General features: G+C 48.0%; 12 protein-coding genes across 12 annotated transcripts; 5 read left to right on the top strand and 7 right to left on the bottom strand.

The window, feature by feature from the left end:
* Positions 1-1323: 1323 nt before the first annotated feature.
* Positions 1324-2842, bottom strand: N7446_011780 (uncharacterized protein; the record flags this gene model as incomplete). Its single annotated transcript, XM_058520522.1, is given in 3 exon segments — positions 1324-1725; positions 1794-2627; positions 2642-2842. The coding sequence occupies 3 exon segments, from the start codon at positions 2840-2842 to the stop codon at positions 1324-1326; spliced, it is 1437 nt and encodes a 478-aa protein (XP_058368046.1).
* A 2006-nt stretch (positions 2843-4848) lies between these two features.
* N7446_011779 (MFS alpha-glucoside) lies at positions 4849-5514 on the bottom strand (the record flags this gene model as incomplete). The annotated part of the gene is made up of 4 exons (XM_058520521.1): positions 4849-5052; positions 5112-5232; positions 5288-5390; positions 5436-5514. 4 exons carry the CDS (start codon positions 5512-5514, stop codon positions 4849-4851), a joined length of 507 nt encoding a protein of 168 aa, XP_058368045.1.
* Positions 5515-6144: 630 nt separating this feature from the next.
* N7446_011778 (uncharacterized protein) lies at positions 6145-6378 on the bottom strand (the record flags this gene model as incomplete). The annotated part of the gene is made up of 1 exon (XM_058520520.1): positions 6145-6378. The coding sequence occupies one exon, from the start codon at positions 6376-6378 to the stop codon at positions 6145-6147; it is 234 nt and encodes a 77-aa protein (XP_058368044.1).
* A 32-nt stretch (positions 6379-6410) lies between these two features.
* On the top strand, positions 6411-6904 carry N7446_011777 (uncharacterized protein; the record flags this gene model as incomplete). The annotated part of the gene is made up of 2 exons (XM_058520519.1): positions 6411-6693; positions 6741-6904. The coding sequence occupies 2 exons, from the start codon at positions 6411-6413 to the stop codon at positions 6902-6904; spliced, it is 447 nt and encodes a 148-aa protein (XP_058368043.1).
* A 930-nt stretch (positions 6905-7834) lies between these two features.
* N7446_011776 (putative cyclase) lies at positions 7835-9130 on the bottom strand (the record flags this gene model as incomplete). Its single annotated transcript, XM_058520518.1, has 6 exons — positions 7835-7875; positions 7932-8004; positions 8054-8180; positions 8241-8780; positions 8850-8935; positions 8996-9130. 6 exons carry the CDS (start codon positions 9128-9130, stop codon positions 7835-7837), a joined length of 1002 nt encoding a protein of 333 aa, XP_058368042.1.
* A 779-nt stretch (positions 9131-9909) lies between these two features.
* Positions 9910-11645, top strand: N7446_011775 (uncharacterized protein; the record flags this gene model as incomplete). The annotated part of the gene is made up of 5 exons (XM_058520517.1): positions 9910-9936; positions 10007-10421; positions 10473-10634; positions 10692-10922; positions 10996-11645. The coding sequence occupies 5 exons, from the start codon at positions 9910-9912 to the stop codon at positions 11643-11645; spliced, it is 1485 nt and encodes a 494-aa protein (XP_058368041.1).
* Positions 11646-12387: 742 nt separating this feature from the next.
* On the top strand, positions 12388-12960 carry N7446_011774 (2,4'-dihydroxyacetophenone dioxygenase family protein; the record flags this gene model as incomplete). Its single annotated transcript, XM_058520516.1, has 1 exon — positions 12388-12960. The coding sequence occupies one exon, from the start codon at positions 12388-12390 to the stop codon at positions 12958-12960; it is 573 nt and encodes a 190-aa protein (XP_058368040.1).
* Positions 12961-13113: 153 nt separating this feature from the next.
* On the bottom strand, positions 13114-15901 carry N7446_011773 (Zn(II)2Cys6 transcription factor; the record flags this gene model as incomplete). The annotated part of the gene is made up of 6 exons (XM_058520515.1): positions 13114-13343; positions 13432-14576; positions 14643-15310; positions 15370-15604; positions 15674-15747; positions 15803-15901. 6 exons carry the CDS (start codon positions 15899-15901, stop codon positions 13114-13116), a joined length of 2451 nt encoding a protein of 816 aa, XP_058368039.1.
* A 1071-nt stretch (positions 15902-16972) lies between these two features.
* On the top strand, positions 16973-17978 carry N7446_011772 (uncharacterized protein; the record flags this gene model as incomplete). The annotated part of the gene is made up of 2 exons (XM_058520514.1): positions 16973-17236; positions 17301-17978. 2 exons carry the CDS (start codon positions 16973-16975, stop codon positions 17976-17978), a joined length of 942 nt encoding a protein of 313 aa, XP_058368038.1.
* A 954-nt stretch (positions 17979-18932) lies between these two features.
* Positions 18933-20498, bottom strand: N7446_011771 (NADH:flavin oxidoreductase/NADH oxidase; the record flags this gene model as incomplete). The annotated part of the gene is made up of 6 exons (XM_058520513.1): positions 18933-19517; positions 19572-19724; positions 19776-19808; positions 19865-20182; positions 20237-20368; positions 20427-20498. The coding sequence occupies 6 exons, from the start codon at positions 20496-20498 to the stop codon at positions 18933-18935; spliced, it is 1293 nt and encodes a 430-aa protein (XP_058368037.1).
* An 886-nt stretch (positions 20499-21384) lies between these two features.
* N7446_011770 (gluconate 5-dehydrogenase) lies at positions 21385-22297 on the bottom strand (the record flags this gene model as incomplete). The annotated part of the gene is made up of 3 exons (XM_058520512.1): positions 21385-21580; positions 21643-21875; positions 21941-22297. 3 exons carry the CDS (start codon positions 22295-22297, stop codon positions 21385-21387), a joined length of 786 nt encoding a protein of 261 aa, XP_058368036.1.
* A 449-nt stretch (positions 22298-22746) lies between these two features.
* N7446_011769 (alcohol dehydrogenase) lies at positions 22747-23594 on the top strand (the record flags this gene model as incomplete). Its single annotated transcript, XM_058520511.1, has 2 exons — positions 22747-23253; positions 23328-23594. 2 exons carry the CDS (start codon positions 22747-22749, stop codon positions 23592-23594), a joined length of 774 nt encoding a protein of 257 aa, XP_058368035.1.
* Between the last annotated feature and the right edge of the window lie 741 nt (positions 23595-24335).

The following is a 24335-nucleotide window of genomic DNA, read 5'->3' as shown; positions in this document are numbered from 1 at the left end:
TAAAACGGCTCGTAGCTTATGTTAGCCTTAATGCTTCCTATGTGCGCAATCAGAGAGAGGAATAGCGAATTAGAGATAACGTATGGGGGCACTAACGTTATAATTAAAGCGCAAAGAGCCAATAAAAACGGCCGAAAACAGCAAAGGCCAAGCTAATAAGGATAAAAATTTCACTATTTTTTACACTGCGGTGGTTGAATGGTTGTAGATTAGATGAACTTGGCGCCCACACTTATAGCAAGGCCGATAGATAACATTTCAGAACAAGGACATAAAAGCGAAAAAGGAGGAAATCTAGGAGACAGCATACTGATTAGAACTCGTGGTGGTAATAATCACCTCAGTGTTGTAATAGTATGTAGGAATAAAGTGCAAAAGACGAAGCAATCATACCTGCCTAACGTGCATAAGTATGCGGACAAAGTCCTAGAACCCTAAAGCTAGGACCATCTAATCCGAAAAGGCGACAATAATGCAGGTATCAGTGGGAGGATAAGCGAATGAGCGACGTGCGTGGCGAAACAGTGAAGCCACCTCTTTTTGCAGTCTCGTGCGCACGTATATCCGTGGTGACTAAAACCCTTTCTCTCACTTTGTTCTTTTCAGGTGGGACCTCGTCCTGTATAATTTACACAAAACTGCTTTACACGTGTGACAAACGCAGTTCCATCGCGACCAGCGACCAGCAATATTCAGATATCACCTGCATAAGGCTGAGGTAGCTGGCTTCCAAGCAATCTAGTTGCTGCAGCCATATGATTTTAGCAGCAAAGCGTCCACGGCTGACTAATCTACGCGAAGGTCCATTTACTTGTCATATTGGTTAGTGAGTTATCGTAACAATATGAGACGCTTGGCAGAGGTGGTACTGTGATCGGCGAGTGGGGTGACTCTTTTCTGCGGGAGCAGCGTGATGTTTTGTCCGTGAGGCTGAGCTTTGTGAACGTTGAAGGATTGCTGCACTGATCCCGAAAGTTTGGGAGTCCCGTGTTTAATCTGCTCGATTTGATGGCCTTGTGCTATTATTGCTTCTGCCCATCCCTATCTACAAGCGAAGAGCCTCCTCGTGTGATAAAAAAGACCCGACAATTTTACAATCGACGCAATTGGCGGAAAGAGAGACGGCGATTCGGTTGTTGGTGAGGCTGGGGTTACGGGGATTTCGTCAAGGGTTTACTCCGTACCTGTGGTCATCATTGCCATCAAGTACCTGTCTCTGGTCATACTCGCACAGCATGCACTTATAGAAAAAAGGAGAGAAAATAATTTTCCTGGGATATCAAACTCCTTGTCAACAAAAATTCTTGACGTGTCCGTCGTTCTTTATACCATCTTCTCACTAGGAACAATGTCCACGATATGTGTCATAGTAGCCGTGCTCTCGGCTTCAGGAGCCTTCATGTGAGAAACCATCAGTCGCTTGTTGCTCTTTTGGTTTTCTCTCTTAGACCAAAGAACCCACACGAGGATGGTTATAACTGTCAATGGAACCGCTACTGCCCAATATATCCAGATACTTGGTGATGCCGACAGAGAAGACGCTTCTTCGCCACTAGTACCGCCCCAAGTAAACATGTTTATGCTGAACAACGTAGCCACAAACGTAGCCGGCAGGTAAACAATACCGAGAATGGAGATTGTTCTCATGGCGATGCTGTCGCGCTTTCCGTCGATCGCTATTGCGGCTGTGTATTCGGCATCGCTTTGTGTGATAACACTCAGCATCTAAAGAGCTCAAGGTATTAGCCGTTATAACTGTGCTTGATATGTTGAGATTCACAAGGATGACTCACATAGCTGGTCTGACTCTGAGTCCTATCACTCATTTGCTGGACCTGCGACAGCAGCATTACAGTCCGTCTCCGCATATATTCGACGTCTTGGCGAACCACCAGCCGTATAGCCTTTAGACGCTCCGAGAACTGTGTATCCTGATTCTGGGGACTGGAACTACTGCTCTGTTTCCCTTTGTCATGTGAAGGTTGCTCATCCAGAAGCCTCCCGTCAATGGCCTGGACAAGCCATTCTCCGCAATCTAAGCAGCATCGCCCAACGTGTCCAATGATTGCAAGGTCCGTTTGGCAGTATCCCAGCTGTTGAATCGTTCTTTTTGGATCATCAAGGGCGGGATACTCGTCCATGCTGGGACGACGCCCTCGATCCAGCCTCCCGGGGTTTCCAAAGCCCGTTTGTCGCTCGATCCCCAGGATTGTATCATCAATGGTGCTACGGTAAACCTCGATTTGTTGATGGTGCGACCTATAGAGGGCAGCTATGAAAAAATGGGAGTCGATGCATCGTTCTGGCGTCGAGAGCAGGGTGGTGAAGACGGCATCTTCATCGAAGAGGTGGTGGTATAGGACGTAGGTAGTGCGACGAGATGGCTCGCAGGTCACGGATACGCAGTCGAAGCCTGTTCTGCGCGAATTGGCTACTTTCATGACAAGGGAGGTTCTTCTGGAGGAGTGGAATGTGGTCAGGACTCCATTGTTGGACAAGAAGATCTCGATCGTGCGCGAGTGAAGATTCCATGACTCTTGGATCCTCTGGAAGATCTGCTTAGGAATGGACAGTACGAGTCTGCCGGGTCGGATTCGGGGAGAGATATCGCTTTGAAGTGCCATAGACTTGGATTATCAACATTTTCGCCTATATTGTCAACCTGAGTACTGAGGAGGCAGTCCTCAATTTGATTGAATTGGATTCTGTTCTGTGATATGCGCATGACATTTCCCGAATCATTTGGATTAAGCGAATATGAACCTTTCAAGACCCTGAGGCCTTGATTTGAGGTAGTAGAAAGGTCGACCCAAGAAGCTAACTTTGCCTCTGGAGAGTCCATAGCAGATCTTTGACCGTCACCTTGGGATGATGAAGGATTCTTTGTCTGTCTTCGGTCCGGATAAGAAAATTCTGGATGATGGGAACTGGACATCAACCTGTACGGCGTGTGACCAGGGGTGGGGGCTGTGGGGCTCAGGTGTTTATCTATAATATGCATGTGCCGCTTACGCCCGGAAGAGGTGTAAAAACGAGGGGTGGAGTCTATGAAAGTCTCAGTGGTGTGTTGGCAAACTGCCAATGTGCGAAGTTAATGCCAGCGGAGGTGCAGTCAGCCGGTTGGGCGCTTCAGAGCGGCCTGATAAAAGGAAGTTTGCCAGATGATAGATCGTTCAATTTAACCTCAGAATTCCTCAGCTGAATTCTATGATCTACATCGTATTCTAAACTTACAACTAACTTGCTAAGGGCTTCACACTGCCTCAAACTATCGGACCACTAGCGGCTACTTCTTGCTACTTAGAACCGTCCATGATCCCAGTGATCTCGGTCCTCATGGTTCACTCAAGGCTCACCAGACAGCTTCTCCAGGGCTTGATAACGTTACTTATGTAAACTAAATTGAAATCCATCCCTGGATCGATTGATTGGATTGCCAGCCAGTTAGTAGGATCACGTGTTCGTCATGGAGGGATTCATTGCAGCGAGGAGTGATGTGGGTTTTTCAGCGACAGTCCGATGCCGCAACACCTTTTTCCCCACCTGCCAGGAGGTGGCTTCTCGCGACTGGCCCCGTATCATTGAAGTTTCACGGGCACAACTGACAACTGACATCAACCAAAAGGTAAGATACGAGAAGAAGGCTCGTAATGGATGTCTGTGAAATATGGAAGAAAAGTGGACGGCACAGGTTTATCCTGGACATCTTTGTTATTTAGGTGAGCAGGCTAAAATGATTTCTACCGTAGACATGGGTATTAGGAACTTCGCGTGAATTAGGTAGAGAGTGCCGTTTCGCTAATAATATTCAGTTAACACCGTAGTTGCTCCGCTACGCTCAAAAGGAAACGAATCAATTAATTAGCTTATTATTATTGACCATACTACCACAGTCAGTTTTCTGAAGCGGCTGTTGGTGCTCGAGGAAACTGTGCGTGAGGAACACCTGCGCTGACTACGGCGCTGACTACGGGCGGGGATTATTGGCGGGACCATTGATCCCCGCTTACTATCAGTAAAGGTACCACAGTATGAAGCTAACCCTGGTGGCGGTGAGATCCACCATACGCTGGGTAGCAGTTTCCGTCTTATGAAACCACCACGGCTTGATCTTGCGCTCGAAGAGCTCCTCCAGCTTAGCGGCAGACCGACTAGCCTTTCTTGTTAGTCCACAAAATTTCACATCCTGCTATAGTCACTCTTATTCACTTACCCGGCCCTCTCAGGGATCAGAAGCCAGATGCCGACAACAACTGAAAGTCTAAGTCCCCCGTAAAAAAAAACCGGCCTTCAGGCCCCAATCTCATGAAGTCTCATTTACCATGTGCGGGACCAGCTGGTTCATGGCGATGTTGATGATGCAGTCAATTGAGCCCGCCGCGCCCGAGGTGTAGTGTCTTAGCCGCTGGGACGAAACTTCGCCAATGAACCCCACCCAGTGGCTCCAGTCACGGTCAAATTGATATCTATGGAATGCGTGAGGAAGGCTCGAAAGAAGAAGGCGAAGGAGATGGAGGGCTCTTACTCCAGATCACATCGAACAGAACAAATATGTAATTAATCGCCTTGACCCTGGGAACAACACCCAGAATACCTACAAGAAGACTGGCCAGTGTCATAATCATTCAACCCCTTGTAGAGTCTGGCCAGGGCTTTTTTGGTTCGCTCGGGGTGTCCGCTCGCTACAGCCTAGACTGGGGACTCGGGCAGGAAAAAAAAAAAAAAAAAAAAAATAATAGCCATGAGCCCAATCTGCGCCCATTGCATGTACACTGGGATCAGCCAGTTATTGACGTGACTTTTGGACAGCCGGTCCATAGCTAGATAGGCAAAGAAAGTGCCGACGGTTCACCACAGGTTATAGGTCATCAGCACAATGCCGCGAATGCGGGTCCGCGCGACTTCAGCAATGTGCATTGGCAGGGTGCATTGCAGACATCCAAGACCAATACCAGCAAGCATCTTGGCGACCAGCAAATGCTCCCTCTCTGAGACAAGGACTCTGCACAAACACTGGCGGGCAACAGAGCCCAGGAGCTCGCGAACGCTGCCCTGCGCCCGCAGCGAGCCGACAGGAAGGGAAGCGAGACGTTGGCGATGAATTGACCAACCGGCAGGATGGTCCCCCAGCCAGCCATGATATCAGCAGCGAGGGCGTCTTTTCCTTTCGAGGTTTTTTCAGTGGCAAACTGTTTCACAAAGCCCGGGTTGACGAGGATACCGGCGTTGAGTCTGAGGAAGCAGGAGTCAGTGACAAAATCGTTCGACTTTATGTCGAGGTACAAACCCAGTCTGATACCCGTCCGTTGCGGCAGCAAAAGCTGCAACAAAGACGTAGGCTGTGCAGAGTTTGAATTTCATCGTCTCCCATGGGGCCAGCGTCTCGTATCCTGTCAACCCCTAGCCGCGGGTTGCATCCTGGATGGAGTTTTTACGGCCCATCGGCCCAGCAGAGATTGATTCTATGTGAGCGACCTGGTCGTCCTCTTTCGCGTGGGGGGTCTTGGTTTCCATGGCGAACACTTAGTGTTACACTTCATGTACGATCGAAGAAGGTTGGAGGGGGAGAAACAAGACCAGGAGAGAAAGGGAAGGGCTTGCCCTGTATATAGCTTCGGGGCACGATCTAGACTTCCCCACGGGGAAGAAAAAGAAGCTCAGAAACTCCAGATTTCAATTACACTACTAGTACTATGATCCACCGGAAAAGTGGGGATTTCGCCGGCGACAGCTCGTCCGGATAGCCTCAAGAGGACAATCTGCCAGCCGGACAATTGTCCGCCGAGACATCTATTTCCGATGCTTTAATTTTATGCACTCTAAATGGCAGCTAATGTATTGCTTTCGTTTGACTTGAATCACTCAAGATAACCTTTCGTCATTGATGATCGCTTCGAACACTATCATGCCCCAACACTCTACTCGTTGTCCGTCGCCGCAATCCACTCTCGTGTTATGGCCCTTCGAATCCCCGCTGCGAGTACGGGTGCGGGTCTCGGTACAGATCCACGTCTGGGATATACGAAGCCGAGGGTAATGGAAAGCGTGCGGGTGATTATTTCCTTGTGCCCGTTGGACGGCTTATGATGGCCGACTACAGTACCAAGTCTACTATGTCTCTGGGCTTCTGATCAAGGAAGACAACTATTTTGGGGCTTGGCCTCGCTGGAGGCTGGTCGCATCGCGCTCAGAGGTGCACTTCTTCGAAACATCTGGGGCCAGCACACTGCCGTCCCCGCTCAGCCAGAGGTGGCTCACAACGATGGTGAAGTGGCAGTTGCCGTGGCCACTGATGGCTCCTGGGAAGTAATCAAAGGCCACATCACATTTGCTGGGATCTATGATGAGAGAGGTACAACGCGACGCCGGAGGTCCCATTCTGGTAATCCATATCCAAAGGGCAACCCAGAATGGAGTGGGAGAGCGTCCTTCGGCTGTCTCCCTTACCTGAATCCACCCAGCTTGTTGTCGGCTATGGTGAACCCGTGCGGCGCACAGAGATGATCAAATCTAAAATGAAAATTAGCAGCCCTAGTGGCAGGATCTTGGTTGACTTTGGGCAGAATCTGGTTGAACACCTGCGTCTCGGGGAATCAAAGGTCCACGTGGCCACAAAACCACTCTTTGCCATGCTGAAGACTTGGAACATGGGGAGCTGGGAAGCCCCCTACGGTTCTGCGAAGCATCAGACGCGTATGTCCTAAAGCGTGCTGATAACTTTTGACAACCTTATCACGAAGGGACTTACGAGACACAGTTCACCTTTCATGATTTCAGATATGCCCAGCTTCATGGCTTGGAGGGTGAGTTAGATCTAGCCTCTGTCGAAGCTGTCGTTTGCCATGCCGACATGACGCGCACCGGTGAATTTTCCTGCTCGTTCCCATTACTCAATCCTGTTTAGCACTGTAGTTTGGAGTTTGAGGGGCTTCCTTTCTGTCCCAACTGATTATCCACAGAGGGATGAATGACTGAGATGGAGTGGGGATCGCCTTGTTTGGCCCAGTAGTCTGTCTGATCTACGACTGGTTTGGTATGTTGGAAAACAGCCTGGAACACGGTCAGGGCAGCTTGGGTTTCGCCGGCGGATGACCCTTGCTCAGTCTTCTTTCCAAGAACTCCAGAGATCTCGGCAATTAGACGGAGGCTTTATATCAAGAACATTTTGGAAAACCTTTTGGCTTCTGTTACCCCTTGCCAGGGCCGATGAGGTGGTGCTGCGCGACCGCGCCAGTCCTATAGGAGAGGGTTTAGAGCGTGAACATGTTCGTGGTCTCAGGGGAATTACTCCTAGTTGAAAGCATGCCGGATCCCATAAATGAGGATTAGCAGATTAGCACCGGTGTTGCTCCGTGGGAGAGATTTCATCCAAGTCATCAGGCTGTGATACTGCTACGACAGGACGCTTGTTTCCCCCGTTCTTGATATAACGCCCATGGCAGCTGGATCGTTACATCATGCCTAATTACGCAGGGGACTTTCTGCGGGCTGGACCTGGTCGTGTAGCATTTGGACTGACCATTGGAGGAACACCACTAAGAACATCTTGGTATAGGGAAGACTCTCAGCTGAAATCTGTAGGTTAGAATTTAAGTTGTAAGATATGTATTTCTATAGGTTCACCGTACTATAGCAATGTTTGATATACCAACTGTAGACTTTGCAGAAGCCTATGTTCTATAATCAAAAAACATTTTCTGCTTTGCCATCGCTTAGGAATTACTATCGGCGTGAAATAAAAGTTGATTTTGTTGATCTTAGCGTTGTCAGTAGTCGTTGTCAAGAAAAAATCGTGACCTGCCCTAGTCACTGCTGAATGGCAGTTGTCTCTATTTTATAGAATGGCGAGGGCGTTAGCCAAACTTGCTACTCCGCCTATTCGAAGAGTTAGTTAAGTCCCCCAATCATTAAGGGTTTTATTTGCAATTTACCTCTATGGTTGATCGGTGCACTTGTGAAGAAGAAGGTATGTTTTCTTCTTTTGTTGCAAATCTCCGAGAGGCTCTGGTAAAGTAATCAGTAAAACCAACATGTGAGCGGATTTGTAACTCACCTCAAGATCAAACATTTCGCCAACTATCATTCCCCATAAGGCCAATAAGTATTCATGCATATGATAATCCTTCTTCGGGGGCCAGACTTCGAACGCCGGGGCATCACCAGCAACTGCCGCAAAGTAGCTTGGTTTATATTAGTCTTTTCCGGAGCTGAGTTTATAAAAGGCATAATAAAGTGCTCACGAGTCGTGTAACCATGTTTTCATCTCCTCCGATTGCTCCACTCCGACAAATTGCGGCTCCAAGCAGCCAGCCTCTTTGAGTCGACGAGGGTCTGTGTGCTTTAGCTCATAATATCTCGCTGTATAGCCGCTGCGGATGAGCAGGATATCTCCTATCTGGAGCTCTGTACCTTGGAATTCGGCACATGCCAAAAGCTCCTGGAGGGATATCGCATGGCTAGAAAAGGGGTCATAGACTTTCCCAGTCTCATATGCATAGCGGTAATAATCCAAAAGAACGCCCCTGCCGACAATACCATGGTTTGCAATTGCATGGATTCCACAACGCTCGCCCACTAAAACGTCAGCACGCAAGAGACCGTTGTAAAAGACGTTTTTAGTCATGTGCCCGAAGTGCCGGAAACCATCCCACTGACTCCCGGATTGGGTATTCATTGACAGGGTATCGTCAAAAACTAGATCGCTCGAGGCATTCGGCAATAATCTGGTTTGGCACGGGGGTCGACCAAAAGCGGGAAATTCTGGCAGGTGGATGTCCCAGCTGTTGGATACGAGATCACGCAATCAGTTCTTGGAACCCCTTATCAATAATAGGTCTCATAGAACTCACTTCAACGATACTACCGTACCGGTGGTGATTTCCTTCGATGCTGTTTCTTTGATTCGTGGATCTGTCAAAAGATTCAGGCGACCGACCTAAGCAAAGCTCAGTAAACAGATCTGAATGATGCTCAGAGCCGGCTTTGCGGAACTGACCTCATCTTCTGGACCCCATATCCAAGCGGTGTCCGGATGCACAGTGGGCGGATTTCTCTCCCGTAATTCCTGCAAAGTCGGCAGACGCATCTCGCTGATCTGATGGGAGGAAGGTTGGAACGGGACCGCCTGCATGATGCTTTTTATGCAGAGCTCTACGACCGAGGTGTCAAAAGCCAGGTTCTTTAAATGAAGAATAAACGGAAAATTGGGTCAAAGGCCGAGAGTTCGGACGCGGACAGGACCGGACATAGAGGCGACCGGAGTTGTGGAGACACAGAACAATCTGAATCCTGATAGGTGTAGGGATCTGGTGCAAGCTGAAGACCCGGGGAGTATGAGAATCTGCAACGGAACATGTCTTCAGCATGAGATCCATTGATCCTCCTTTTGCTCTATTGGAAGCTACTTTCAGAGGTCAATCCCAATCGGAGCCAGCCAGCCGCATCCCAATTGCCTTTAATAATAATCATCTCATATTTACGACCTGTATCAGGGGCGAGCTTATTGGTTCGAATAGCTAAAATGGAACATGGCCAGGACGCTCTGAATATAGTTCAATTCTCGTTGTCCACCGGAGCTGCGGCGCCTGGCAACGCCCAGTATCGTTCGTCCAAACGCAGAGTATTCGGGATATCATCTTGACTAAATGTGAACGCCGTGCGGGAAGTGGAGCTTTCCCCAGGAATGATCCCTCAATAGGCGTAACCATATTGGTGACACTCTTGGGTCAATTTCAAATGGCCTTCGTCATCTCCGGTGGACCCAATTTGCTCTTAAGGCTTTTCAAGTTAGATACAAATGACTATCATATAAGTAATATCAAATTTTTCTGGGGCATCTAATCGGACATTCCAAATTATCGCAGGTTTGCTCTGAGACGGAGCTTACCTACCTTCTACCGAAAGACCAATATGCAGGGCAATTGGATGAACTTCTTGGTGGGCACATCCTCTTATTGCTTCCCAGTACCCGCTTGTTTAGTTGGCTGACCACGTACTATAACGCTAGATTGTTGTATTTGTGACTCTAGGATCCTTCTCATATGGGTATTCGGCCTCTATCATTGCTTCTACCTTGGGACAGTCCGCCTTTGTCCGCTATTTAGATCTTGATCCCACGCTTAACCCTGCGGCAGAGTCCTTGCAAGGAGCAACTAATGGCATTTTTCAGACTGGTGGTTTCTTTGGAGCCTTGTTGCTTACGCCTGTAGCCGACCGGCTTTCCAGGCGCGGATCAATTCTAATGTCATGTCTGTTCCTAGTGATTGGAGGCGCGCTCCAGGCAGCAAGCGTCCACATCGGAATGTTTCTGGCGATGAGATTTATAACTGGCATGGGCGTAGGAATGGTTGTTGGCTCTGTCCCACTCTACCAAAGTGAGGTCTCCCCGCCAAAGATCAGAGGCCTTCTTGTGGGACTTCATGGTAAGTGCCCCTTGACAATGGGGCTACGGCATTTTTCTCATCTACTAAAAGGTGTTATGATCTCCGTCGGCTATTCTACCGCTGGCTGGATTGGCTATGCTTGCTACCCACTTGAGGGTAATATACAGTGGCGTCTTCCATTGGGAATTCAGTGTATTCCCCCTGGTATTCTTGCCCTTGGAACATACGTGCTTCCTGAATCTCCACGTTGGTGTATGAGACAAGCTATGCTTCCATCTCACAGTTTGCTTTTATACTAACGAACAATAGTGCTACAAAATGACCGCGCCGACGAAGCGTTTGACGTAATTCGTCGTATTCATGGCGAAGAGGCTCAAACTGAGTTCACTCAAATGTGCAGTCAAGCCGAAGTCGAACGGGAATGCCAGCAAAATACGAATATACTTATGCAGCTACGACAGCCGCACAATCTCAAGCGACTCCTTTTAGGATTCGGGGTTATGTTCGGGGGTCAGACTACTGGTACCTTGGTCTTGAACAGTGAGTACCCGCCAATATTAAAATCGCCTCTGATATGCCCATCATCGTGGGATTTACTGATCCTCATCTGCAGATTATGGGGTGTCACTTTACACCAGGCTGGGCTACTCTGGCCAGACTGCGATTGCTCTTACCGCAGGATGGGTCACGGTATCTATACCAGGCAACTTCTTGCTCGCCCTTTTTGTTGACCGTATTGGACGGGTCCGAATGCTGCTCTACGGATTCATCGCCATTGTGTGTATACTTGTTGGAGAGATGATAGCAACTGGATTGCCGAACCAATCTTCTGGCAATAATATCGCAGCTATCTTCTTCCTTTACTGCCACATTGCAGTTTACAGTCTTTGTATCGATGCTACAACCTACATATACGTCACCGAAATCTTCCCCACTCACCTACGTGCTATTGGAAGCAGTATTAGTATTTCGGGTCTCTTTCTCGCGAGCATCATCTACACACAGTCCGCAACCTCGGCCTTTGCGAGCATCGGCTGGAAGTACTACTTGGTATTTACCATCACATCAGCGCTGATGGTGGTATGCCTTGCGCTTTTCTTCCCGGAAACGAAGGGCCTCTCTCTGGAAGAGATTGGCACTTGCTTCGGGGACCCTCCGCCTAGCTTGTGTTTCGGAGATAACAGCACCAGTGGCGAGACGCAGAAACCGAGCGAGGTCCAACATGTGGAAGCATTGGAGCATGTCCATGAATCGGGTGTCTAGTCTTGGGTCTCACCTCATTTTACTCGTTGAAAGATGTCAGTTGCGCTGGGAATTACGATAACCTCCCCTGGCCGTCAACATGATTGCTTGGTAGAATTGAGAACCAGGTTCTTGCCCTTCGACTGAATTTCCGTCAGGCATACGCATTTTTCGACATAGCTTTACAGATAGATTTCTGAAATGTATAGTTGATCGAAGTTCTGAGCGCCCATCCCAAAAATGTAGAGTGTAGTGATCAAACGGGTATCCATCGATACAGAAGGTCAATTTCCTCTATTTCTTGGAAGCAAAGTGATCCAGTGCCCTGCATTCTCGTTCCTTCTGTCTAGAGGATGAAACGGACGCCGAATCCCCACACATTTCGTCAAAAATATAGCATCAGCCGTTAGACTTTTCGTCCAACTGACTCAATTTTGAACAAATATGGTTCAAGGGTTGCCTTCGATTGTGCATTTTTGCTACGAATTTCGGTTCTCCTTCTCCGAGTCATTACAAAGCAAATCGTGAGGCCAGATGTCAAACTCCAGCTGAACTCCACCGGACTCCGGTCACCTCACGAGGATCTGATATTCCACCGGACGGGTTCGCCACACCTCCGGCCACATTTCTGCTTCGGTATGACCATACAGCGGAGCAATAAAAAGCTCGATGGACAGCAGAATTCTACGCGATCAAATTCCATTTCCAGAATATCATCCTCTTACGATCCAATCTCCTCTTTGAAGAAAATAAACTCTACAAAATGGGATCGCCTACAACCAACAGCTCAACTGAGAACGGGGCTACTGCCAACCAGCGACCTGCCGCTGAGGCCGTTGCTTACCAAGGCGAGCCTCTGCCCAATGTTCCAGAAGACCTGGTGGTACCTGGAATCCTAAGCCTGGACTTTGAGGAAAGGCTTTGGGTGCCCCAGGCCCCAGACGTCTGGTTTCGACCTATCCTTTTCAATGTCTCGCAAGGTTATTTTGTCAACCTGCTCCGTGTGCGTCGCTCGGGCATCCTTTCTCGCCACCGCCACTCTGGTCCTGTCCACGCCACGGTTTTGAAGGGAAGATGGCATTATCTCGAACACGATTGGTGGGCGACGGAGGGAAGCCACGCTTTCGAGCCCCCCGGCGACATCCACACCCTCGAAGTGCCAGATGGTGTCGAGGAGATGGTTACATTATTCCACGTGACGGGGGCGTACATATATGTCGATGCCCAGGGAACCCCTCTTGGCGTGGAAGACGTCTTCTCCAAATTGGCTAGCGCAAAGGCTCATTATGAAAAGGTGGGACTTGGTTCAGATTATGTCGATCAGTTCATTCGTTAAATGAGTCCTGCAACTTGTCTCATGTCACGTTATCACAAATGAAGGGGCTCGGATCGAAGTGAAGTTTTCAAACCGTCCTGTATATCCGATCTTTGTCGTAGCTCGATTTTTATTAAATAATGGTAAGCACAAGGCTTAGGTGTACAAGTCATGTCAGGGCATATTGGTCCAATTCCACACCCAGCTCTGGCCAGGAAGTGATAAATTCAAGACGTTTAAACCCTCGGGAACAGGTTCCAGTGACGGAATCTGCGAGCTGAAAGGCACCTCATCATTGGAACGCTGTAGGTTTCCAGCTGAAGGTCCCTGGTCTCCCCAGCCTTCGTCATCTGCCGGTCTACCGTTGCCTAAATTCGTCATAGGATCCGAACACTCCCAAAGAACTGAGATCAAGAACAGTTATTCAAGTCAGCGTCTGGTGTTTGCAATGCCTAAAATTGCCAAGGAAGTGAACGGGAGGATATAACGTACCCTGTTGTACCGAATCAAGCGCTTGATCGACACCAGCATAGAGAGGCAACACGGAATCCGCGTAGGCACCAATGCCCGGCCCTGTTGTTGTCTCGATTTCAGACGCGACTTGGAGTCTACCTCCAGCATTTAGATGTTCTGGAGGATAATCTGTATTATCTCGGCCGCGGGACAACTGCACTGAGTCAAATCTCTCATCCTCCGGGCGACCGACCATATCAGGGACATGACCCTCTTGTGCGATGCTGGCTGCCAAGTCCCTTTCGGGGTTGGGGCTATACACAGCGGTCATATCAAAAGGCGGGCCGTCTAGCAATACTTGCATTTCTCGCTGAAAAATAAGATGGAGAAGTCCCTCAAGCACTTTTACTGTCTGTGATGGAACGATAGATGACGCAGCAAGATTTTTCTGTAGTGAAATGGAATTTGCAACCCCTTTCTTTGCATCTTGCGATTGTGCAGAACCTGGATCTGACAATGCCACCATACCAAGAGTTACCCCAGCAGTGAAATTTTGCATTGCAATGTATGCTACTGCGTGGGTATTTTTGGCGGCAAGGAGAACTGGTGCATATCGTGGCAAGATGCTGCACGTGCGGCGAGCACAATGTTTGCATTGATCAAAACTAGTCGGTCGATTCTCGGTGCTGTGAGGGTTGGGCCCCATAATCAACTGACCAGTATACCGTAGGAAAGGGCGATGCAGGACGATTTGAATATTGTCATACGCCAACTGGAGTACTAATGCCTGTAACTCGAAATGTCGGTACACTTCAAGCTCGGTGCTCGACAAGTTGTCAATGTGCATTTTAGAATTGTTTTTCAGCCTCAGCTCCGCCGGGAGCCTTTCAAACCAATCTACCAGCTTGGTGTTGATAACTGCAGCTTGGTGCCTCACATCACCTGATTTTGGGGAATCGAGGTTATATATGCTGCCAATTATCGGAGAGGCAATGGTGTACAGCTCAAATTTGTAGCGTTGATATGTGCCCAATGTCACGCGTGCTGGGTGATTTGTTTCCGAGTACTCTAATGAGTTCAGTAATGGATGAACGACCTGCGTATCCTCCATATCTCGTGGCATGCTAACCGAGCAATGAGCATCAACTATAGATGACGGACGTCCATAAGTTATTGAGGCGAACCTGGTATATCGTAAGCATTGTTTTCAATTAGAGAATACCCTTTCAATGGGCCAAGGAGATACAGACCTGTCGAGCACATATAACGCCCACCAAGTTCGTTTGCGATCTTCGAGAACAGCCTCCGGGGCAGGGCCCCAAAGGGACTCTTTGTGTAAGCCTTGCGCTTGCGCGCTACCGATTCCTGCGCCAAGAACTGGCAGCGCCAAATTGGGTTTGCCATTGTAAAGGTCAAATGTGCTCAACAAGATGCAACATTGAACACACTCTAACCCTCCTGCGTCCAGAATCTCGAAAAAGTGCGCTCGAACCTGAGTCATCATATTGTTTTGCAACAAGAATCTTTCTTGTTCAGTGAGGCCAATCTGTGATCCCTGTTCCTCCGAAGTATACCTTGCACCCAGGGCTAGTACCATCAAAAGCAGCACTGCCATACCATTTTGTTGAGGTGTGACTTCTTGTTTGCCTATGATATCCTCATATTGTTTTTCCAAAGAAGATCGATGAAAAATCATCATGAACCAGTGCACTGATTTCCAATATGATTGCAGAAAGAAATCACATATTTGTCGGGAAGGAATGACCAGCCCGTTGAAGTGGGAAGTAAGAGGAGCGCCTCTCTCACTTACTTGATCATCGAGATCTCGAGCAGGGCGAGATCCACCCCCAGGGAGAGCGGAGGTATTGCTGGTTTCGGTCGGTGACACCATAGACGCCGTATTATGCATTCGAAAAATCTATTGATCGGCTCAACTTCACGTTCGTAATAAGCCTTTTGGATGATGTTGTAGGTTACCTCATCTGTGAGCTCGACTGCTGATACTTGCGCATACCTATGCGGCCGGGGAAGAAATTCAGTATTGCCATCTCGGCAACTGCCCGCGCTGTGAGAAGCCTGGGGGCTATTGACGGGTCGCTCGGGTCGCTCAGAAAGGGGAGGACTTGTCGTCGATGGGGCAGGAGGGTGAGACCGTGGTTGGTTGGTACTGCGGCGCCTTTCGGCCATCATTTTCTGTGATTGTTTTGACTTCCTAAACCAGATAGACAAATTAAAATCTCAGCCCCCTGCAACGTCTCACAACCAGAGAAACCCTACCTACCGTAATGGTGCTGATGTTGTCAAGCAATCAAAGCCAGAGCGCACGCACAGTGAGCACGGCTTAGTGATATCACACTGGATGTAAACTTGTTAGAGGGTTAATGCCTGCAATGTTTAAGAATTTTGCTACCTTCAACTTCTGTCTACGGCATCGATCGCAGGCATGTCGGCGGGTCCCCAAATGCTTGGGTTGCGCCTGCGTGGCACCTAGGGATGCTGGTTCCTGCATCCCGCGGGAAATTCCTGAGCTCTGTATTAAAATGTATCTCCGTATGGCAATGCTCACTAGTGGCACTGGCTAATGGTTTGCTTGGTTTCACGAAGGGAGCGCGCTTAAGTCCACCGGAACATGCACAAGTTCACGGGTGGTGGCGTCTGTATTAGTAACACCCCCATTTCCGTGGACCTGGGCAGGAAACCCATATCATGTGACAATATTCACCCTACACAGGGGCAAAAGAGGTAAAAATGAGTACCCCATTTCATAGACTGATCGTCTCTCATGTGGTCCGTTCGAGGTCATTTTGAAGTGGCTACAACTCGAAGGATAGGTGCCTAGGATACTAGGGATATTGAAAAAGTATTCCGCAGAGCCTACTTAATTTGAGGAGAGGGCCCAGATGCGAAGAATAGATGAATTTTCGCAGGAGACGTTGTGAGAATCAGCGAGCCCCTGAGTGTTCTCAGGTGTCTCGAGAATATTTCCAGGGAAACAGGGGGTTGAGCTGGTATACCCTGCAAGCAGAACCTTTAGGGACCCTCTCTTCCCTTCAACGTGAAGTTAAAACAATAAATAAATAAAAATAAGACATTATATGCGAACGGGCCTTGCAAGGTTACTCATGTCTTTCTGAGCTGATAGTACGTGGGCATGAAATATACACAAAGTCTACCTAGGTACGGCGGAAAATCGTCATGGTACCAAGAATGGCCTCATGGCTCTATGTATACCTCTTTGAGGGTCCCTTGATGCAGATACAAATGGCTGTCTTTCTGCTGGAAATTTGGCGTTGGGAATACAAACAGAAGGAAGAAGCTGAGATGGGTCACTAATTGGTGAGGCGAGACTCTCCGGGGCGGCAACCAGGGTGACTAACGGACCGGAAATCTTCAAGACGATCCCGAGTCCGAGTGGGGCCGTAGTTCACAAGTTCCAAGGTTGTGCCCGAGTTGACAAATTGACCTCTACAAAACGTTCCGATCAATTACAAATCATGCCGAATGAGTTTATAAAACCGCCTTGCTTTGAAGGGATAAACAGCAAACTTCACTTCATTATCGAACGAGGAGCACATTGGGAATGTCTTTTAAGAAAGTGGCCGTTTTTCCTGCCTCTGGCGGTATCGGAGGCAGCACTGTCAAGCATCTTCTACCTCGATTTCCGTCAAAAGATCTTATCTTTATCGCTCGTCATCCTGAGAGATTGAGCGACGCTTTATCTTCCAGTGCGACTGTTCGGCGGGCAGACTATGACGATGACAGCAGCCTCTCCAACGCTTTTGAGGGTGTGGATACTCTTTTCCTGATCTCATATGCTTCGGTTGAGCATGAACACAGATCTGAGGTAAGTTCTATGAGCAATCCCATGTTACAATTTTCGAAACCGTGCTAAAGTTCCGTGTGCGTAGCGTCATCGATTTGCCATTAACGCGGCAATTCGTAGCGGAGTGAAGCATATCTTCTACGGCTCTCTAGGTTATGGTGGCAAGCCAGAGAACAAAGAATCTGTGGCTCATGTTATGCAAGCTCATCTAGATACGGAGAAGTATCTAGAGCAGATGTCTGAGAAGAACCCGGGCTTCGGATACACGGTGGTCCGAGAGGGCCTGTACACCGAGTCTTACCCACTCTATACAGCGTTCTTTGACCCGAAGAACCCTGTGGGTGAGATTAAGATCCCACACGACGGATCAGGGCCCGGTATTGCCTGGGTCAAACGTGAAGAACTGGGCGAGGGCACAGCTGAGCTACTGAAGAGATTTGTCAACGACCCGAAGGGCTTCCCGTATCTTCAGCGGACCGTTTTGCTCTCCGGAAGAAGGGTAGTGTCTCTGAAGGAGTCAGTGGATATCTTAGGCAAAGTGGCCAACTTGCCTGTCAAGATCCGCCAGGTATCTGAAGATGAATTCGCTGCACAGCCTCAGGTCAAGCCAAATCTCATCTATCACGGAGTCGATCACTCCAAGGTGTGGACTACAACCTTTGAAGCCTTCCGTCGAGGAGAGGCAGCATACGCATCACCACTCCTTGGAGAGCTATTGGGGCGTGAACCAGAGGGTTTTGAGACAACAGTGACCAATTCATAGCTTATTCTGTAAAGTACCCGATTGGCGGCCTATTGGGGCAAAGTATGGAGGGATATCTGCAAATGCTTTGCTTTAAATGAAACTTCGCTCAAATACTCTTGGTCATATACGCTATTTCATTATACAGAGAATATTCTCCACTCTCTTTGTGTCTACATTAGTGATTCTGATAAGAGGTGTCAATAATTTTTGAGCGATAGAATGTTTCGACGTCTACTTCCCAATGCCAAATTCGCCCGTTGGTCTTACAGCCACCGGGTCGACCACTTCGCTTCTCTCGGCCGTAAGCAGGTTCAAATTGCCTACTGTCATCATAAAAAGCTGGCCAAGAAAACTTTTGCGATTCTTTTTGCAGAATTTTTCTGATAAATTTGTACGTGGAGAACGTTGAGTACTCCATTTTCCACGTCTACAAAGTGGGGGGAAATCCGGTGAATGATCATAGTGGTCCAAGTTCCAAATGCTGTTTCTTCCAAGTGAGCCTTGAGTATTGAGCTCTCTTCCTTCATCCTGGGCGCAAAAAAAAAAAAAAAAAAAAAAAAGAAAAGAAAAGAAAAGAAAAGAAAAAAGGACAAAAGGAAAAAAGGGAAAAAGGGAAAGGTTGCTGCAATAGTTAGCAATCGGGTGAATAACAGCCAATGATCTCCGTGCACCTACTTATGTCCAGAATTGATCAAGTTTTCTCTTAGAACCGTAACTTTCGTGCAGAAGCATGGTAGAAAATTATTTTATCAATTAGTTTCTACCTTTGCAGTGACTGACTGACTTGATCAATGAAAGACCGATTCCGGAAATATCGAAGTATTTCACAAGGTTGATTCCTGACACTTTCAAAGAACACATTCAAAGATATGCTACTGCCACGCTTCAACGCCTGATACAACCCTCACACAACAAGGCTCTCTTGATGTTTTGGTACTAGGATTCTATCCTCGTACACTCGATTCTCTTAGCTTACTTGCGACGATGTCCAGCAAAGCCCCACTGAATCTGGTTGGCCAACTTGAGATGAATGCCAAGCTCCTCGGCAAATGTCCAGACCAGGTTAGGATCCTTCTGAAAATATCTTCCCACAAGCACCATGTCAAGGCCTGTCTCCAAAATATCGTTGGCTTGTTTTCCCAATGTGATTGCGCCAACTGTAGCAACCAAAAGCCTGTCGCCGACAGCCTTCTTGACTTGATGAGCGAAGGGTGCCTGATAAGCAGGTCCACCTGCTATCTTCTGCCTGGGATCATTACCGCCACTAGAAATATCAAGGACATCAACTCCCTGAGATGACAATATCTGAGCAAGTTTGATGGTCTCCTGGATATCCCAGCTAGGCTCTGGGTGCATATGCTCTAGCCACTCCGTTCCGCTAACACGGAAGAATAGTGGCATTCCCTCGGGGATATTCTTTCTAGTGATTTCCACGATCTCCAGGGCGAGTCGAGTTCTGTTTTCGAAGCTTCCACCATACTCATCAATTCTTCTATTAGTGACCGGTGAAAGGAACTCATGAATGAGATAACCATGAGCCCCGTGAATTTCAATGGCCTGTCGGTGTTAGGTCTTATGTGAATTGAAGAGCTCAGGGTTTTGTTCACTCACGTCAAACCCACATCGCACAGCCCGCTTGGTAGCCTCACCCCATTCCTCTACAAGCGAGTGAATCTCATCCCGCGACATCTCACGTGGGATGACATTCTTGTCCTTGTATGCAATAGCACTGGGGGCAACAACACTGTCTGGCCATCCACCAGCCTAAGGTTTTTAATTAGCTCATATATCGGCAAGAACAGTAGGTATCCTCACAGGTGCAAAGCCTTCATTCTCATAACCATTCACCTGAAGAAAGCGCATTAGTATTTTGCCCGGGTGGCTCTGGTGGCAGCCAAACGTACAGTTTTCAGAGCAGCAGCTGGCCCGCGCGCCATGCTCAGCCATGGAGCAACAGTGCTAGCTTTGCGTCCTGCATGGGCGAGTTGGATGCCGATACACTGACCTTGGCTATGGGCGAAATCCACAATTCTGCGCAGAGGGCCTATTTGAGACTCCTTCCACAATCCACAATCTTCAGGCGTGATCCGGCCTTCGGGAACCACTGAAGTAGCCTCCACAAATGATAGTCCTGGTCCGCGGGAAATGATACCGCCAAGGTGGGCGAAATGCCAATCAGTTTGGTGACCATCTTCCGCTGAATACTGGCAAAGCGGGGACAACTAAAACCGACATCAGCAGGCATTTGATGATGGGCCTGGCATGTTCGGACTAACGAGAACTCGATTGTGTAAATTTAGGCTGCGCAGTTGCAGGGGTGCGAACAACTTAGGGAGGCTGGCATCGGCCGAAGCCGGAGCCAGAGGGGTTCCAGCGGGAGGATCTTGCTTCGGCGTGAAGTACGGCACCTGTTTTCATGTTAGCCCATACTAATCAAGTACCGCTTTTGCAAATAAAGATACTGACACTTTCAGCTGGCTCATTTACAACTTCAACAATCGATGCCTCGTCGATATTGGCGTACCGAGATTGGATCATTGTATCGGTAAAGATGGTATAAAAGTGAACTTGGAGTCAAGTCCCTAGTTACCACTATTTAAATATTCACTTTCCGGTAGCTCAATTCCCAAAACAATTTCTGTCTCTTTCAAAGTTTTAGGGGTCCGGTGGACAGTTAGTGGCGAACCGGTCAAGTAGTGAGAAATGCGTGGGGAAGATCCAAAACCTATCGGGGACATTTAAACTAGATTTAATTTCGGTCGTCTTCATGTAACATAGGATAATTCATAATGTACTCATAGTTTTATTGATCAGAGTGTGGGCCTATAGTCCGTTGCAAAGGTTCTTACATTCCGATCCGTTCCCAGTTCGTGCACCGGACCTGAGACCGAAGGACGGACCGAGTCGACTCGAGGTGGTGACGGATTTGAAAATTCCTGCTTTCAAATGACAGTCTACACAGTCAAATTCGGGTATTCTCAGACAAATTGTTTTCATAAACATATGAGACTAGGCTTGGGACACCGGGAGCTACGCTCAGTTGCCTTTGTTGTTTAGTATGAGCTTGATACAACGTAGTCAGTGCGCTTTCTTCTCCACAGCCCTTTTCAAGCACTCCAAATCTCTAGCTCTGGTGCCAAATCTATCCAATCACCATCTCGACAATTTGCCTACACTAAAGTTGCTTTGAATAGCTGTTGCGGGTAATCTTTATCTTAAGGTTCCTTGTAGATGTGAGGATGATCATCAACCATGGCGCTCAGATTCAGAGGCACTGTGAAATCGAGATTACGGTGGCGTGATCAAAGGCTATATGTATCTTAAACTAGCTTAGAGATGAATTGCAAAATGGGATTTTCAAGAAAGGTCGCCTGGTTGATGTAGCAAAGCACTTAAAACATAAAGGCCATAGTGGAAATAGAGATCAAGTAGCTAGCATACCACCATCTACGACTAAGCTCGAGCCTGTAACAAAATTGCTTGCGCTACTAGCCAGGAAAATGGCGGCTCCCCTCAAATCTTCAGGGGTTCCCCAGCGACCTGCGGGTGTCCCTTTTAGGATATAATTGTTGTAGGCCGTATCATTTTGTAGCTGCTTCGTCAGAGGGGTACTAATGTATCTGCTTCAAATTAGAAATTTCATCGGATAACTGACAAAAACAGGAGATATCAGACAACATACCCTGGACATATGCAGTTTACTTGAATATCGTGAGGAGCAAACTCATTGCTAAAAGATTTGGTCATCTGGATCACTCCTCCTTTAGAGCTTGCATAAGCAGAAACATTGTACATTCCACGGAATGAAGTAACTGATCCGATGTTGATTATTTTTCCGGGGAGTCCCAAGTTAATCAATCTTTTGCCAAACTCTTGGGCTACTACGTAAGTAGCCTTGAGGTTGATAGACAGGATCTAAGCTTATGTTAGCCTTGAATTCGACCTCCCGGGACTGAAGGGGAGATTTTGCCGGCCCATACCATATCAAGATCCTCATCGGTCATTTCTACTACTGGGCATCTTCGGTTAACACCGGCGCAATTGAGAAGAACAGACGGTTTGATACCGGCGTTCCAGATAGCTTGAAATGTAGCGCGAATGGAAGAGGTATTTGCAAGGTCGCACTCAAATACCCAGAAATTGCGTCCAATTTTTTTCAAATGATCTGACAGGTATGCTGTATTCGGATCATCAGGCAGTTGAATCGAAACAATATCAGCTCCAGCTTCTCCGAGAGATCTAGACATCTCTAGACCAATCCCGCCAGTAGCACCTGTGCAGATTACAATTTTGTCCTTCAGGGAGAAAAGTTCATTGATAGCGAAATGTTTGGCCATTGTTGTCGCACCTCCAAGTGCTCGGCGAATCAAAAGATTTGGCGACTGGTTTTATTTGGGAGGGAGTGCAGGAGCAAATGGAAGTCAAGATAGACTGTATTCTTTTATGTGCAGAATATACCAGTTGATTTTAACTGCAGAAGGTCACCAGTCTTTCTATACATCCTGTCGCTAATGATATGACAGCTTTGTGATTCTCTGATTCCCGCAGGAAACATCCGGTGGATGTCCACCGGAGCGTCTCCAACCTCCGGAAATCCTCTCACCCGAAATGCGGGACTCGGAGAATTAACGACTGCTCCCTGCCTCCCCCTCCCCCAACAAAAGTGCAATCAAAGAGTAAGATGGTTTAAATATTAAGTGCCACCTTCTCAAGAATGTACCCATTGATCCAACAAGACTGAACCCTCCACTAAGGCGCCTGATATTCATTGGCAATGACAGGCCCCATGTCCACACAAGTTACCTCTCAGAGGCTTCGGGGTAAGACGGCTCTGGTCACAGGCGGCGCGATGGGATTCGGCAAAGCAATCGTGACCAAGTTTGTTGCTGAAGGTGCCCAGGTTCTAGTTTTGGATATTATGGAGCCGAGCCCGGCAGAGGCCCAAGATGAGTCTTCGAAAAATATAACTTATCTTCGCGGAGACGTGACTTCTGCGGGCGATTGGCAAGAAGCTCTTGGACGGGTTTTGTCTATCTACGGCCACTTGGATATTGTTGTCAACAACGCCGGTGTATTACACAGGGCCCAACCGTCCATTGGACTCAGTGACGAGGACTGGGAGCGAGTCTTTCGCGTGAATGTGAAGCAAATTTACCTTAGCACCAAGACGATCATTCCCTACTTTTTGAAAGAAAGGAGACCCGGGCTTTTCATCAATACCTCCAGCATGAGTGGTACCCGTCCTCGACCCAATCTAGTTTGGTACGGGGCAAGCAAAGGCGCAGTCAATAATGTAAGCATCACCTAGCTTCTATGGTAATGCTCTTTGTCAAAGATAGAAAATGGCTAATATGGTCCGGGTTCAAGGCAACCAAGGGTCTTGCAGTTGAATGGGCACCACATAACATCCGAGTGAACGCCGTCTGCCCTTCAGTTGGAGATACATCCATGATGCCACTTTTCCTGGGTCAAGACTCGAGTGCCGAGGCACATGCGAAAATGCTCAGTAGCATACCACTGGGGCGTGTCTGCCAACCCGCCGACGTGGCCAACTCAATAGCCTTCTTGGCAAGTGATGAGGCGAGCTATCTTACTGGAGTGTGTCTGGAGGTTGACGGCGGCCGGGGGATCTAGATAATCTCTGTCTGCTCTATGATCCACTCGATGATTCTACGAGGATCCCTACTAGCCCACTAGCGATTTTATAGAGAGAACAACTTTCCCTTTAGTTTTCCTATTTACTAGCGTATCTATCGCTCTTTTATCAATACAAGTTACGCTCTCTGTTCCAGTGGGCCGACTTTAGTCTCACAGTTCAGACGATCATAAGCTATAAGAGATAAACAGAAACTTTTGGCTCTTTTCTATTGCCGTGGTACTTCCATGTCTGTTGTTATAGGTTCTCCTCCCACGGTATCCCATTTATTGTATAGTGTTCGCGATTTCTCTAGGTACTTAGAAATCGTGAGGACAAAGAAGCTCAAGATCGGGAACTTAACCTAGCCCGATGACTCCATGGCCATGGTCCTCACTTGCGTAACAACGTACATGCCACCAATCCACCCTCATACCCCACATCTCATCAGCCATGAGCTGAAATTTTCCTAGCATGGAGCGTCGGCTGCGGTAGGTAAGATATTTATAACGCGGTATGGCTCATTTTATCGATGTACGCTGGAACAAGGACGATCGCGCGAACGAGAGCCCCTAACCCGACAAAGTCAATACATTACACAATAGGGGAATTAACGACTTTCATCTAGGTTTTTTTCCGCAGTTATATCAGGGCCCTTGCGTGGCATCTGACAATTTGACGACGCCAACGTCCTTTGGTTCACGTCAAGTAGAAGGGACGGACATGATCGCAGCAGTAGC

This window comes from Penicillium canescens (genome assembly GCF_028828765.1).
Source record: "Penicillium canescens strain IBT 15451 chromosome Unknown utg000008l_segment0_segment0, whole genome shotgun sequence".
NCBI lineage: Eukaryota > Fungi > Ascomycota > Eurotiomycetes > Eurotiales > Aspergillaceae > Penicillium > Penicillium canescens.
Note: the sequence above shows the minus strand (reverse complement) of the source record. Positions and strands in the feature narration are given on the sequence as shown.